This window comes from Vanacampus margaritifer, chromosome 9, assembly GCF_051991255.1.
Source record: "Vanacampus margaritifer isolate UIUO_Vmar chromosome 9, RoL_Vmar_1.0, whole genome shotgun sequence".
Lineage (NCBI taxonomy): Eukaryota > Metazoa > Chordata > Actinopteri > Syngnathiformes > Syngnathidae > Vanacampus > Vanacampus margaritifer.
The window spans coordinates 24385090-24397976 of NC_135440.1; the positions used below are offsets into that span (position 1 = coordinate 24385090).

Here is a 12887-nt window from a genome sequence, read left to right on the forward strand (position 1 = left end):
TACTTACAAGCATATATTTACTATCCTCTGCAAAAACAACCCAAAAACCCTGATATTATTGGCCATTATTTTAGTCTTCGTGACTGTATTATACTGCCGTCCGGTGGCCAACACGCTAACACCTGAAGGAGCAGTAAAGTTTTATTACCGTTTCTATTAAGTACAGCATTGTAGTTATATTTTCCTCATTAAAATGACAGTACAAAGTCCGATTTTTTTTTTTAGGGGTCAATTTGCCTAATTTGATTTGACGTATTTTACGTTATGCTTATCAGAGAACGAATTAAACTCGTATCTCAAAGCACTAAAGTGTATCTTCTGTCCAGCTAGATTCCTCCTAGCAGTTTCTCACTTAAAGAGCTCAAACTTCGCTTTCCTTCTTGCTAGTTGCATGTTTTATGTCTATTTTTTCCTACTTTGCATCTTCCCAATCTTTCTGAGGCTCTTGGCTCCCCCCAAATATCAATTCAACTCCCACCAGGGGAAAATGTCACGTGACGTTAGAAAGCGCCAATTTTTGTGTCACAGGTAATTCCCACAGCATTTTACAATAAACCTTTGATGCCAACTTTAAGTCTGCTTGTGATACTATGCAAAACAGCACGTGGATGCTTCATGTTTTTTTTTTTTTATTAGATTCTTCAAAAAGATTGGATATGTACACAATATTTATACAGATGCTGGTGCTATCAAAAATCTGTTTCTGGGGGGGAAAAAGGGGACAGGCATTGCAAATAACCTTCAGCTACAGATGTTAGTGAGCTGCAATGTCCATACTTACTACCGTGACTATGGTGCGGGTGCAACATACTCAACATAAAATGAATGACATCTATGAGAGCAGGAAGAGATAAAGAGAGAGAGTGCATGCATGGGGGAGCAAAGAAAACTTAAGTGAGAGAAGGAAAAAAGAAACGAGTGGGAGAAGTGGTGAATGGGAGCAGATGAGAAGTTCTTATGGTGCTGGGAAGGGCTTGGAGAGGCAGATATCAAGAAGGAATTGACAAAAGACTGATGAGTAATCAATAGTACATGTGAGCAAAAACACTGAAAACAATTTTTCGGCTTCAGAGGGGAAAACAAAAACATTCCTAGTGTGACTGTTAAGACCTGGCTTGGATTTCGACTTCTTTGGTGAACATACGACAGCAGATGAATTAATTCATTACGCGGGACGGGACTATTGAACAGAAAGTCATTTCAAAACTCAACCGGATAAACAAAACAGCTTGATACCATTGCCGAACGTTAAAATAAAGTTACGTAATGAGGGAAAGGGGGGGAGGTGTAAATAACAAAACAAACATTTGACTAGTTAGCAGCACTTTAGTCGCACATGAGGCTCACACCGATCTCTTGGCTTGCAAATGGCGTGAGACGAGCCTCGCTCACAAGTGACTCTCGCCCGCTTGCTGTCCGGAGGAGGTTCGCCCTCATCATCATGTTCCCTCTGTGCGCTCCTGCAATGCAGCAAGCCGTGTGAGCGGCTGAAGGGGGGGTGAGGAGGGGTGCGACTCCTCGGGGGAAGGACTCACAGCGGGTATGGGGCGGGTGGGGGGTCAGGGTTGAGGAGGAGAACAGGTCAAACAAAAAGGGGGAGAGAGAGGAGACATGTTGAGATCAATTGTCATGACAAATTACAACAATGTCCAAAATACAAATCAGCAAAGTCTTGTCGCTGGGTAAAAAGGTTTTCAGTTAGGGGCGGGGAACCTTTGTGGTTGAAATATATATATATATATTTTTTTTTACAACAGGTTTTCTTTTGTCACTAGAACTACATGGAGACCAGGTCAAAAGTTTTGACAGGACGCAAATGGCGCTGCAGGTTCCGCACCCCCTCAATTCATCTTTGGCAGCGGACGTCATTTAGCTTCGACTGCGACCACAAGCAAACACGCACACTGCTCTGTACAATCCGCAATAGAAAACTAAACACACTTACCATGTGTGGATACACCTACACTACAAAACCACTGCAGAATGAACCACAGCAATAATACAATATTTACAATACATTTCTTAGAAAGAAAAAAAAAAAGAAGAAAAAGTTCATAGCTCAATTTCTTAAAATGCCTCTCAATAGTGCACATTAACACTTCAAATAAACAGAAATATTAACACCTACATATCTTTCTTTCAGCATTTTGAGTTCAGGCTACTTTTCTGGCATGCAAATGTCAATCAGACTAAACAAGAATGACTAATTTGAAGGATTTCATGGATCATGGACTGATGTTAACAGTTGAGACTTTGCGACAGCAGTGCATGTGAAATTTAGACTGATGGTTGAAACACTGAATTCCTTGTAACGCCTTTAAAAACATTTCTGTACCCGTTACTTCTTTTCTGGCATCAATTTAAAGGCCAAATACTGCTGTCCAACCTGGAGAACATATCTAAATCGAGGAAGGGGTCCCTCATGACGCTTTGCGGCCATCCGTCTCGTTCCGGAGAGTCCTTCTCTTACCAGCCTTAGTTGCAAACGAGAGCCACAGACACAGCATACAAACCGGATGATGTCATCTCTCTTCCTCCTGCCGACCTCCGCGACGAGCATCTGAGGTGAGGCTGGCGGGGGGAGCGAGCACCGTAGATGAAGCGCTGACGTAGGAGCTTGCACCGGAGGTTGACCACGAACTCCTTTCGGTGCAGGTCGGATCCAGGCTTGGAGGCGTGAACTTGGAAAACCTCAATGAAGAACAGGCTCCCAACAGTCAATGCTTCCTGACTTGACGTCACTTGACCTGTGACTTAAATACGAAGTGAACTTGAGTCCAAAACTCTTCTCAGGCAATCGTGGATGAGGAACTGGACCAAAAGCCAAAAACCTTCAGGAACCAGGACGCAGCAGGCGTAGTAGTAGGAGACCGGACATACAAACCACAGCTTCCTCTTCTTCTTGATAACCTTGCCAGCGATCTTCGTTTCATTTTTTGCCAAAGTCTCTATGGAATTGAACTTGGTTTTGTGGTCTTCATACATGACTCGGACCAGCTGCGGGTCATCTTCTTGAGACTTCCAGTCTTGGAGCTGTTGACTTGAGGAAGGAAGAAAACATAACAGGACACTGTTAGCGTTGACATCTGACAGGGCTAATGGAACAGGAAGCATTGCGCGAGTGCCCTCCCTCATCTGTCTGTGTGACTCTTTGGCCTCTAAAGTGTTGAACGACTGGAAGCAGCTGGGGAGAAGCTAAAGCGAAGATAGGAACTTTCTGCCTTTCTAATTGTAATGAGAGGAACTTTGTGGTGTGCGTGTATATTTGTGTAATGTTGCTAAATGACTCCGGGATTCTGAACTTTCACCTCATATGGGACTTTTAGTCACTATGTTCTACATAGGTCCTATATGGGTGCTGGTCTGCCTCTCTGAACTGGCTGAGGTATCAAAAAGTGCGGTGCGTTAGTCAATACTCTGGATCTGCACTGCCCCCACGATTACGTGTCCACCCTTTAAATGCGCTAAGCCCACCCTCTCAGGAGGCAGCCAGTGCGGTGGTGCTGCTTTTGCAGTCTATCCTTAGGGGGTCTGAGAGGGTAAACGTGACACCCAACCCAGTAAGAAACTCCATACAGGAGTCTAAAGAGGGGAAGCCTAGCGTGGACTGCACATACTCCACCGGTAAATCAGGCCTAAACCTGTGGATGAAGAGAGAAATCATCAGTAATGCAGTTTTTCATTTCAAGGTTGAAAAATACAGTGAGCCCCCGTTGACGTCGAGTATGCTTTGCACAGGGATGTGATTTGACCAAAGTGAAATTATCTGAAAATTTAGCCGAGGGTCTGGGGGCCGCTGGCACCCAGCTAGGTCCAGGGCAGTGCCCTGGTGGGGGGACAAGGAGGGCGTAGCCCCCCGGAGCTCATGGGTTTTCCGTGTTTTTAAGTACTTTCAATGCACTCACATGACAAAGAAATAGACAAAACAACAGCATAAATTTTCAATGTATATTGAACTATCCCATATAAAATGGCAGTTTTAGTCAACTCAAAATCAGTCACATTCGAAAACATTGGACTGCCTTTGCTTTTAAAAACTATCACTGAGAATATCATCATATCTAACTAATGTGATTACTAAGTTAACACATAAATAATGTTGAGTTCAAATTTCATGAACAAATAATTGTATCATGACCAAATGAAAAGTAACTCATATTAGAGCATACCACAAATGTCTTTGTTATAGCAGAAGATGTTATCTGTCGGAGTCATGTGCATACACAATGAACTATTTATAAAAAATAAAAATAAAAAATAAAAATAAAAATTCGATTTTTTTTTCCCGGGGGAGATAAAAAAAAAAGCGGAATTCCGCGAATTAGCGGAAAAATCACATCCCTGTTTGCAACAGGTTAACAATTGAGTTGGGTCTATCAAATTCACAGTTGTACTTCAGTAAATTATTTTGCCGCCAAAAGCCCTTTCTCAGTCTCGTTTATGTTGTTTTACAGTTTGATTTCTTTTGTCAGAAACCAAACCAAAAGTGAAATTACACGTGATTAATGGGGGTTCACTGTACACTCTTCATGGTAGCATGTCTTACGTTTTGACTATGGCCTGAAGAGCGACCTTTCTTTCCCTTTCAACAAACTTGTCGATGAGGTATGACGCCATGCGAGGAGCTTTCTGGTACAACTTGAAGAAACGGCGGTAGTTTCCTAGAGCCCATGCGGCACGGAGAGCCAGAGCGTGAGCAACACACACATCGGCTTTCAGCGCCGGCGTTAAGTACACCAACTCAGTGATGAGATCTGTGGTTGGGTGGAAACAGGGATTACAACGTGATTCAATCCATCAAATGGAAAGGAGTGCGATCATGTGATGGGCATACCTCCAGAGTTTTTCGTGAAGATGTAGTACAACAAGCGATATGCTGTAAACTCGCCGACGTTCTCTGAGGGGTTGTCCTTGTAGAGGGCCTTCAGCTGCGTCTGGCACTGGTTGAATTCTTCATGGTCACCCTGAAACAGAAACCACTCGTCTCTTAAGTTTCCATCTGACAGTCTCTAAAACCGAAAGTTTACATTCTTTAGACTTTGGCCAAGTGAGCAGTCGCACCTTTTCCAGGGCAATGCGCGCATGACACTCGTACACTTCCATGGTGAATTCCGTACGAACTCCTTGGACCTGTGTGAACAATATGTTTAAATACTATTTGTCAAGACAAATGGGGAAACAAAAACGTTGCATGTGATTTGACACTAACCGTGAGGTCCTGTCGTATGGACTTCATCTGTTCACAAGCGTAAGGGTAGTCCTGTTTGGTTTTCCAGTCAGCTTTCACGGCCTGCAAAGATTTTTTTAACACCTGCATGGCAAAGAAAAGTTTACAAGTCATTACCTTCTTGTTATGACACAAAAATCCCCATTATTACCTATATTGTGTTTCCCCGCTATATCGTGGTTTAACAACACCTGCCCCCATGGCACAGATTTCCTTCAGATTATTATTTTTTTGTCGCTCCCACAGAGCAGTCACTAAATACCCGTGGATATTGTAATATGCCTTTTTGTATGTGCTGCTGCGCTGTGTGTTTCTGTGAGCCAATCTATGGTGCAATATCAGTCATTGAGTCACTTAATTGATATTGTGTATTTATATTATATATTTTTATATTCTGTGTACATTCATTTTGTGTGTACATTCATTTATACTTTGTATTCTCTTTTAAATGTAATGCAGCTCAGTTGCTATTTCTTAATTGCCCCTAGGGGATGAATACATTTATATTGAAATGAATGTTAGCATGAAGCTAGCAGACTTTTGTTACATGAAATGATACGATCCGTTTGAACATTTTTGTGTTTAAATATAAAATGTTTTCAATTCTCTTGTTTAGGAGTCATTTTTACAGTAAACTTCAACTGGGAGTAGCAAACGGCTTTAAGCAATCACGCTGAGAGACTTGTGGAGAATTGCACATGTGAGTCTTTTCATTTCATTTCCACAAAGTGATGATAAACAAATCACTTATTTTTGGCAACAATATAAGGAAAACAGGCCCCAATGTTAAAGCAAGTAAGAGGGGTTGAACTATTTTCAAAATTATTTGGGGAGGCTCTTTGTCACAAAGTTTCAGCTATCATGAGAGGGTCACAAAAGAAGATGACAACTCACATGAATAGGGCGAACAGTGGCGGGGTCTGGGGCACAGGTGAGTCTCAGGTAAGGCTTCGTGATGTCCTGACATGTCCCAACAATGGGACAGTCTTCCCAACTGAGGCCCTCCTGTGTCCCATCAGGCATTTCCAGATGGTTTATGGACAACACCAGGGGCTCAGAGCGAAGCTGCTTCTGGAAGCGTGCTGCTCTGCTCTGCTTTTTGGCTTCCCTGTCAGGGTCATGGAAGTCCAAACCAGCGTTGCCACCTTTTCTCTTCTTAGATCCGGGAGTATTGGAGTCATCCGTGTTTCTAAGAAACAGAATGGGAGGTTATTCAAAATCTTTTATTAACACTATGAAGAGGTCACAATAGCACACTGTTTTGGTATTACCTCCTGCCTCGAGCTTTTCCACCTCTTCCTCGTCCTCTCTCTCTGTCGTTGCCACGCCCACGACCACCTTTCTGGTTTCGTCTCGACAGTTGAGGTCTGAGATCGCTGGAAAGGCTGTTGTCTGACTGTGAGCCAGAATCGCTGGAGGAAAACAAGAATAGAATGGTAGTGACCCAAAAAATAAAAAATAAATAACTAAAGAGATTAGTGCAGTGTGACACAGATCATTAGTATAACTCAGGAAATTATCCAATTACACTTATTAATCCAACTTGCGTAATCTTTAGCAACATAAACTACAAGTTCTTCCACTAGAAGGCACAATGCACAATTACGTGTATCGGCCTGTCAGCATGTGCCCTGGCTAAACAAAGGTTGGGAAACTGGATTAGGGCGTGTTAAATGCCAACCTGCGGCGGTGCCTTAGGTTGCTGCGGTCGCGATTTCTGCCATGGTTTGGGGAGGGGGAGCGCGAGGAAGAGTGTGACGAACTGGAAGACGGACTGCGCTGAGAAAAGATATTCCTATAGTGACCCAATCGGTGACTGACACCCCTGCCGCGTGACGACGCAGCTGTACTTCCACCTCGACTGGTTGAAGTGTCCACACTTCTCGGAACCGCATGCCAGCGAGACTGCTTACCCTTCAAACTACAAATGTAAAAGACAAAACCCACAAGGCGACAATTACATCACGGAGTAAAAAATCATCATTACCATGACGACAGCCAGTTTTTACTGCTTACTCTGGCAGCAGTTCACGATCCCAGTCGATGGTGTAAGCGGAGCCATCTTTTAAGCGGTCCTGCAGAACCTCCTTCAGCACCTTCTCTGTGCGATCTTTGTCTTCCTCCGTCTCACAGGCAGTGAAACAGCGCTGCACGTACTCCTTCATGGCTGGCGGCCAGTCCTGGGGTCTGCGGACGCAAGTTAGCAGGTCAGGCCGCCATCCGACAAAGAGTGACGTCAGTCGGTGCGGTTGGTTCACGACACGTGTTACCGTGGCTGAGGTGCAGCGCTGGCATTCACAGGAGAGGATGGGGCAGGATTGACTGCAGCTGGCTGCTCGTTTGGTGAGAATGCCTGGTTAGAAGCAGTCACCTGATAAGGTCTCTTGGGAATATTGAACTTCATCGGCGTAGTGCCAGGTGACTCTGTGGAGACAAACGTTAAGAGCACTGAGTAATGTTCCCCTCGTATCGTGGTTCACTATACACACACCGCAATATCATTTTTTTTTAAGCAATTGTTTTAATGGGCTAAATAATGAAAGCAGACTTGTCTGATTGGAAGTACTGAATTAAATCTCCAATTTGCTTTGGTCTAATAAAGATGACTTTTACAACTCTAGTAGTGTAACTCTTACGTTTCATGCGATGCCAGAGCTGCTGTCCTTGTGTTTGGTTTTTGCCTTTGTTTGCCTCTCCTCTGCCAATGCTTGCGCCGTATGGCCCTGCTTGTTGTTGGGATGGACCCTGTGGAGGCTGATAGTTGTTCTGAGCCTGAAAGCCCACTCCATAGTTGGGTCGTCCCGGGCAAGAGTTGTAAACCTGCATCTGGTTGGGGTCTCCGTGCGAATACGGCACGGAATTGTTGGAATTGTAAGCACTATGTGAGGGAGGAGGGGGGTATTGGGAATTGAGTGGAGGAGGCAAAGGTGGGGGTGGAGGAGCGGCAGTTTTTTCTGAGGTTGGGCTTTGGGGTGGCTGAGGAGTGGAGGGGGGCTGATTTTGAGAGGGGTATTTGGGGGGCTGGTCTTCCATTCCAGGCACTGGAGGCGGCTTGGTAAAGAAACAAGATAATTTTAGCCACAAAGATGTGCCAGCTATGAAAAAAACTCTTTGTGCAACGCTCCCTGTGTAATTCTTCACCCCCTTATTAAGTTGGAACAGACTTTTAAAAAAAAAATGCTTTCATGGGATCACAACTGAACAATAAAACATTGATTGATGCAGTAAAAACTATTTCAAATATGTAAAAAAAAAAAAAAAAAAAAAAAAAAAGCATAACGTATCCTGTCATCATCTTCAGTAGTGATCATGCTTTCCAGAAAACAAGTAGAGTGGCTCTATCTGGAGGTGAAGTTACTAAATCAGTTTTACCAACCCCCAAACACTGACAACAGTGCGATTGAATGAATTGTTTGGCCTGTATTGATGCCTGACCTACCATGTGAACAAATATCCTGACTTTTGTTCTGTATACACAAGTATTTTAAAAAGTTCTGTCACGGCTTGTTAATTTATTATAATTCCTGTCTACCGGATAAACGGTATTGGATTGTAGGATGGACTGACACCAGACTAAGTTAAAAATCACACGCAGTAGGAAAAAGGCATGGGTGACAATATATTTCTACATACCTGTGCATTTGAGGTCGGTGGTGTTGGGTAAGGGCTTGGTGGAACAGCATATTGATTTTGTGTATATCCAACCCCATACTGTAAAGTAGGTATTGTATGTTATCCTCTTGCATAAGTGGAACGTTTTGTTTTTACTGAGATTCAGGTCTTTACATACCGGATTCATGGGGTAGTAGTAGTTATACGGGTACGTGTATCCTGGATACTGAGGCTGATTTTGCTGATACCATTGATAATATTGCTGCTGTTGCATGGCATCATTCACACCTGCCTGAAACTGACATATAGGATTTACATTATGATTGAGTATAAGGATGAATAAAATGTGCTGTTAGATGTCATTGGAAAAGGGAAGACAAGATTGGCTTACCTCTGCTGCTGTATGGTTGGTATGTGTAGCGTTGGCATTACTCTGACTCTTACTAATAGAAGCAAGTGCTTGTCTTGCTTTCTCCCATTCCGGGTTTTCTTGGACATGGCTGTCTGCAGCACCACCACCACCATAAGACCTGTCATTTAAATTATACTCAGTCAGACATGGCTGCATTTAACGCTACAGAAGTGTAACATCCAAGTCTTTTTGCTATTTAATGAAAGCAAATAAGACATTTCTGGGGAATTTGCCTCATTATATAAATCTCTACATGGGCCCCATTAGTTGCACGATTGCAGCTTCGGGTCGTTCATGCCCGATGTCTTTAGCATTGCCATAAAGAAATAAGTCCAAGGAAATTACACCTACTGCATGTGTTGGCCGGGGACTTGGGTCATGACTTTTAATCCACCAATATGGAAACGTTTGATTTAGGAATCCATGAATTTACACAAATTGCAGTGAGATTAAATACTTTGATAAGCACTAAGTACAAAGGCAACTTTGGTTACTCTCGTGATCGATTTATTTTATGAAAAACAATACAAATACTGAAAATAAACTTTGTGGACACCTTGTGCTTTTGGGGGGGAGGGGTGTCCCAATTGTTTCAGTTACAAAATAAATTATGAATACCGCTGCTGTTTGTTTCAACTTCCGTGTAAAAGATGAAACGTGCTCGTCAGCATCGCCGTCACCAACCTTGATCTGAGCTAAAATGTCAACCCCTCTCTAGTCTAGGAGTCCGCGAACACAGTTCAGTTTAATCAAATACACTTATGCGTATCACTTTCTCGATATGTGTTACATACCAGTTATTTTTTGGGGCTGCTTGCGCCGCGTTGGCCGCCATTTCGCCTCGGATCAAAGCTAGCTGGACGCTAGCAAGGACGGCTTAGTTTTCGCTAGCTCGAAGGCTAGCACAGGAGCTAGGCTAACACCGTGAGTGCTGTACTGGTGCTTAACCTAAAAGTGAACAAAAACAGGCGGTAACCCGTCGGTAAACTAAACTGTATATATATTGGAACGCAAGATAACTTTACTCTATCTATATATGGGATTGAAGCAAGTGGCTGCTTTCGTCGTCCCCACTCAACTTGGACGGACTCGCTGAGGAATACAAAATGGCATCTTGGTGAAACGCCAAGCCCTGTGACGCGTCAACAGCAGGAAGTGCGTCACCCTTTCGTCTCTACCGACTCCGCGCTTCAAAACACTGGCTTAAAAACACGAAACCGTGACCCAAGGACGTGTTAAATGATGTCATATTTTGCCATTCGTTCATATTTTCTCACTAACCTATACACTATACCAGTGTAGGGAATTGGGAAGAAAATAAGTAAAAGTACTGTACTTTAAATATATTTAAGACAGCTATATTGTACTTGCGTAATTATTTTTGGGACGTAATTATTTTTACTTTTACTCCTTACATTTGAAAATGAAAACGTATTTGAGTTTGTACGAGGCCTACTCATTAATTTGACAAAATATAATGTACCCCCTTTTTTTTCCTCGGCATGACGTCATACGTAGTTCCGGATGGCAAGCGCTGGATAGATCGTTCGGAATCCCACTTACCTTCTAGGTAGGACAAGCCCTTACTGCAGAGAGCCATTACAATACTACAGCATATTTAATCATTTAAACATTTATGTATTTATTTATTTAAATTTAAATGTATATATTTGTTTACTTTAAAAGTTATTTATTCAATTTATATTTAATTATTTCTCTTTGTATTTGTTTGGTACTCATAAGGCAGTAGAACACAGAGACAACAGCAATGTCGTGTACGGTCAAGCAGGGAGAGTTGATAAAGTCATCTATTATGGAGGAGCAAGATATTCCCTGTCCATGGCCTTAATTGAAGAAAAAAAAATGTTGGCAAGAGTGGTTTGATGCAAATGTGTAGTAGCTACCCTGCTTTTGGTGTTAAAGGGGGCACATTGCAGGACAAATTAAATTGCCATATGGATTATGAGGGCATCCTTGTAAAAATAACTTCCTTCCACGGACCCCAAAAGTTTTAGAACCCTTGCTTGAAGCAGATTTTACTGTGGCTATATCAAACAAATTATAGGTTCGATAGCCAAAATGGGTCTGTCTGAGTAAAATGTCTTAACCTCACATATTTATCAATGATTGAATCAAGTGCAGCATAGTGAGCTAATGGCTAACAGGTCTGCCTCACAGTTGAGATGTTCTGGGTTTAATTCTCAGCCCAGTCCTTCTTAGAGTTTGAATATTCTCCACCACGTGTTTAATGTGAGTTTTCTCTTCTTCCAAAGACATGAAAGTTAGGTTAATCTAAGACTATAAATTATCCACAGATTTGAATTGTTGTTTGTACATATTTGACCTGTCCTTGATTGACTGGTGGCCAGTCCAGTCTTGTGCCCTGCTTCTCACCCCGTCAGTCAGGACAGACCGTAGCTTGCCCAGCAATAACCCTAATGAGGACAAGCACTATAGAATTTAATGGATAGAGTAATCATTATATTTTTCCACGGTCGACCAAGGAAATTTAACCCATGTCTTCTTATGATATATGTTACAAAAGGCCTAATACAATGAAATCCCTTCTGTGAATAACATTCATTTGTTAATCTGTTGTAAGTGTTACGTTGTTTTTTTTTTTTTTAAGTCTACGCATCCCAAAGTCAGTTGGGGATCGACTGCAGGCCAGCTCACCTAAAAGTAACCCCGATGAGGACACGCGCTATGCCGCCACCATTCACATGTTAATATCATGCAGCTGGAGGCATGACATGTGACATAAGGGCATGCTCTGTCCTCTATACGCTTTGCCGATGTTGTCGCCATCCTATTTGCACGCATGCATCGATTCTCCCCTGTGGCCACATCAGCTGATGGCCTTTGATTGCAGAACATCCAGTTCCTCCGTTCAGTCTCTGGACACAAACAAAACTATCCGGCAAAAATAATGTTCAAAATCCGTACGCGAAGCAGGCTGTAGATTGTAGATCTGGCACTATTTGTTTTCTGTTGAATAATAAAAAATTATTTGTTGGCGATAGACGGCAAATTACATGAATTATTCCATTATTTACAGTAGGAAGATTATTTGATCAAGACATTTCTATTACATTATTTAACTGTATACTCACATATATACTATATTAGCAACTAGACTGTTTCTTTAACGAACTTCAACTAGCAAAACAAACAAAATAAAAAATAATTTGTTGGCGATAGACGGCAAATTACATGAATTATTCTATTATTTACAGTAGGAAGATTATTTGATCAAGACATTTCTATTACAATATTTAACTGTATACTCACATATATACTATATTAGCAACTAGACTGTTTCTTTAACGAACTTCAACTAGCAAAACAAACAAAATAAAAAATAATTTGTTGGCGATAGACGGCAAATTACATGAATTATTCTATTATTTACAGTAGGAAGATTATTTGATCAAGACATTTCTATTACAATATTTAACTGTATACTCACATATATACTATATTAGCAACTAGACTGTTTCTTTAACGAACTTCAACTAGCAAAACAAACCTAGAGCAATCTGCAAACATACTATGTCGTTTTTTGTGTGTGATGTTTTTGTCAGATAAAAATGAATTCTGAAGTATTCCTGCATGCTCTGACATTTATAGTATCAA

At 41.9% G+C, this 12887-nt stretch overlaps 1 protein-coding gene across 1 annotated transcript; it reads right to left on the reverse strand.

Moving 5' to 3' along the window:
- Positions 1-612: 612 nt before the first annotated feature.
- Positions 613-10390, reverse strand: leng8 (leukocyte receptor cluster (LRC) member 8). The gene is made up of 15 exons (XM_077574588.1): positions 10046-10390; positions 9231-9369; positions 9018-9137; positions 8861-8938; positions 7864-8278; positions 7498-7651; positions 7244-7414; positions 6909-7148; positions 6499-6639; positions 6122-6416; positions 5210-5311; positions 5062-5130; positions 4835-4964; positions 4547-4754; positions 613-3641 (listed from the first exon to the last, which is right to left on the reverse strand). Exons 1-15 carry the CDS (start codon positions 10084-10086, stop codon positions 3479-3481), a joined length of 2466 nt encoding a protein of 821 aa, XP_077430714.1. The 5' UTR covers positions 10087-10390; the 3' UTR covers positions 613-3478.
- Positions 10391-12887: the final 2497 nt, after the last annotated feature.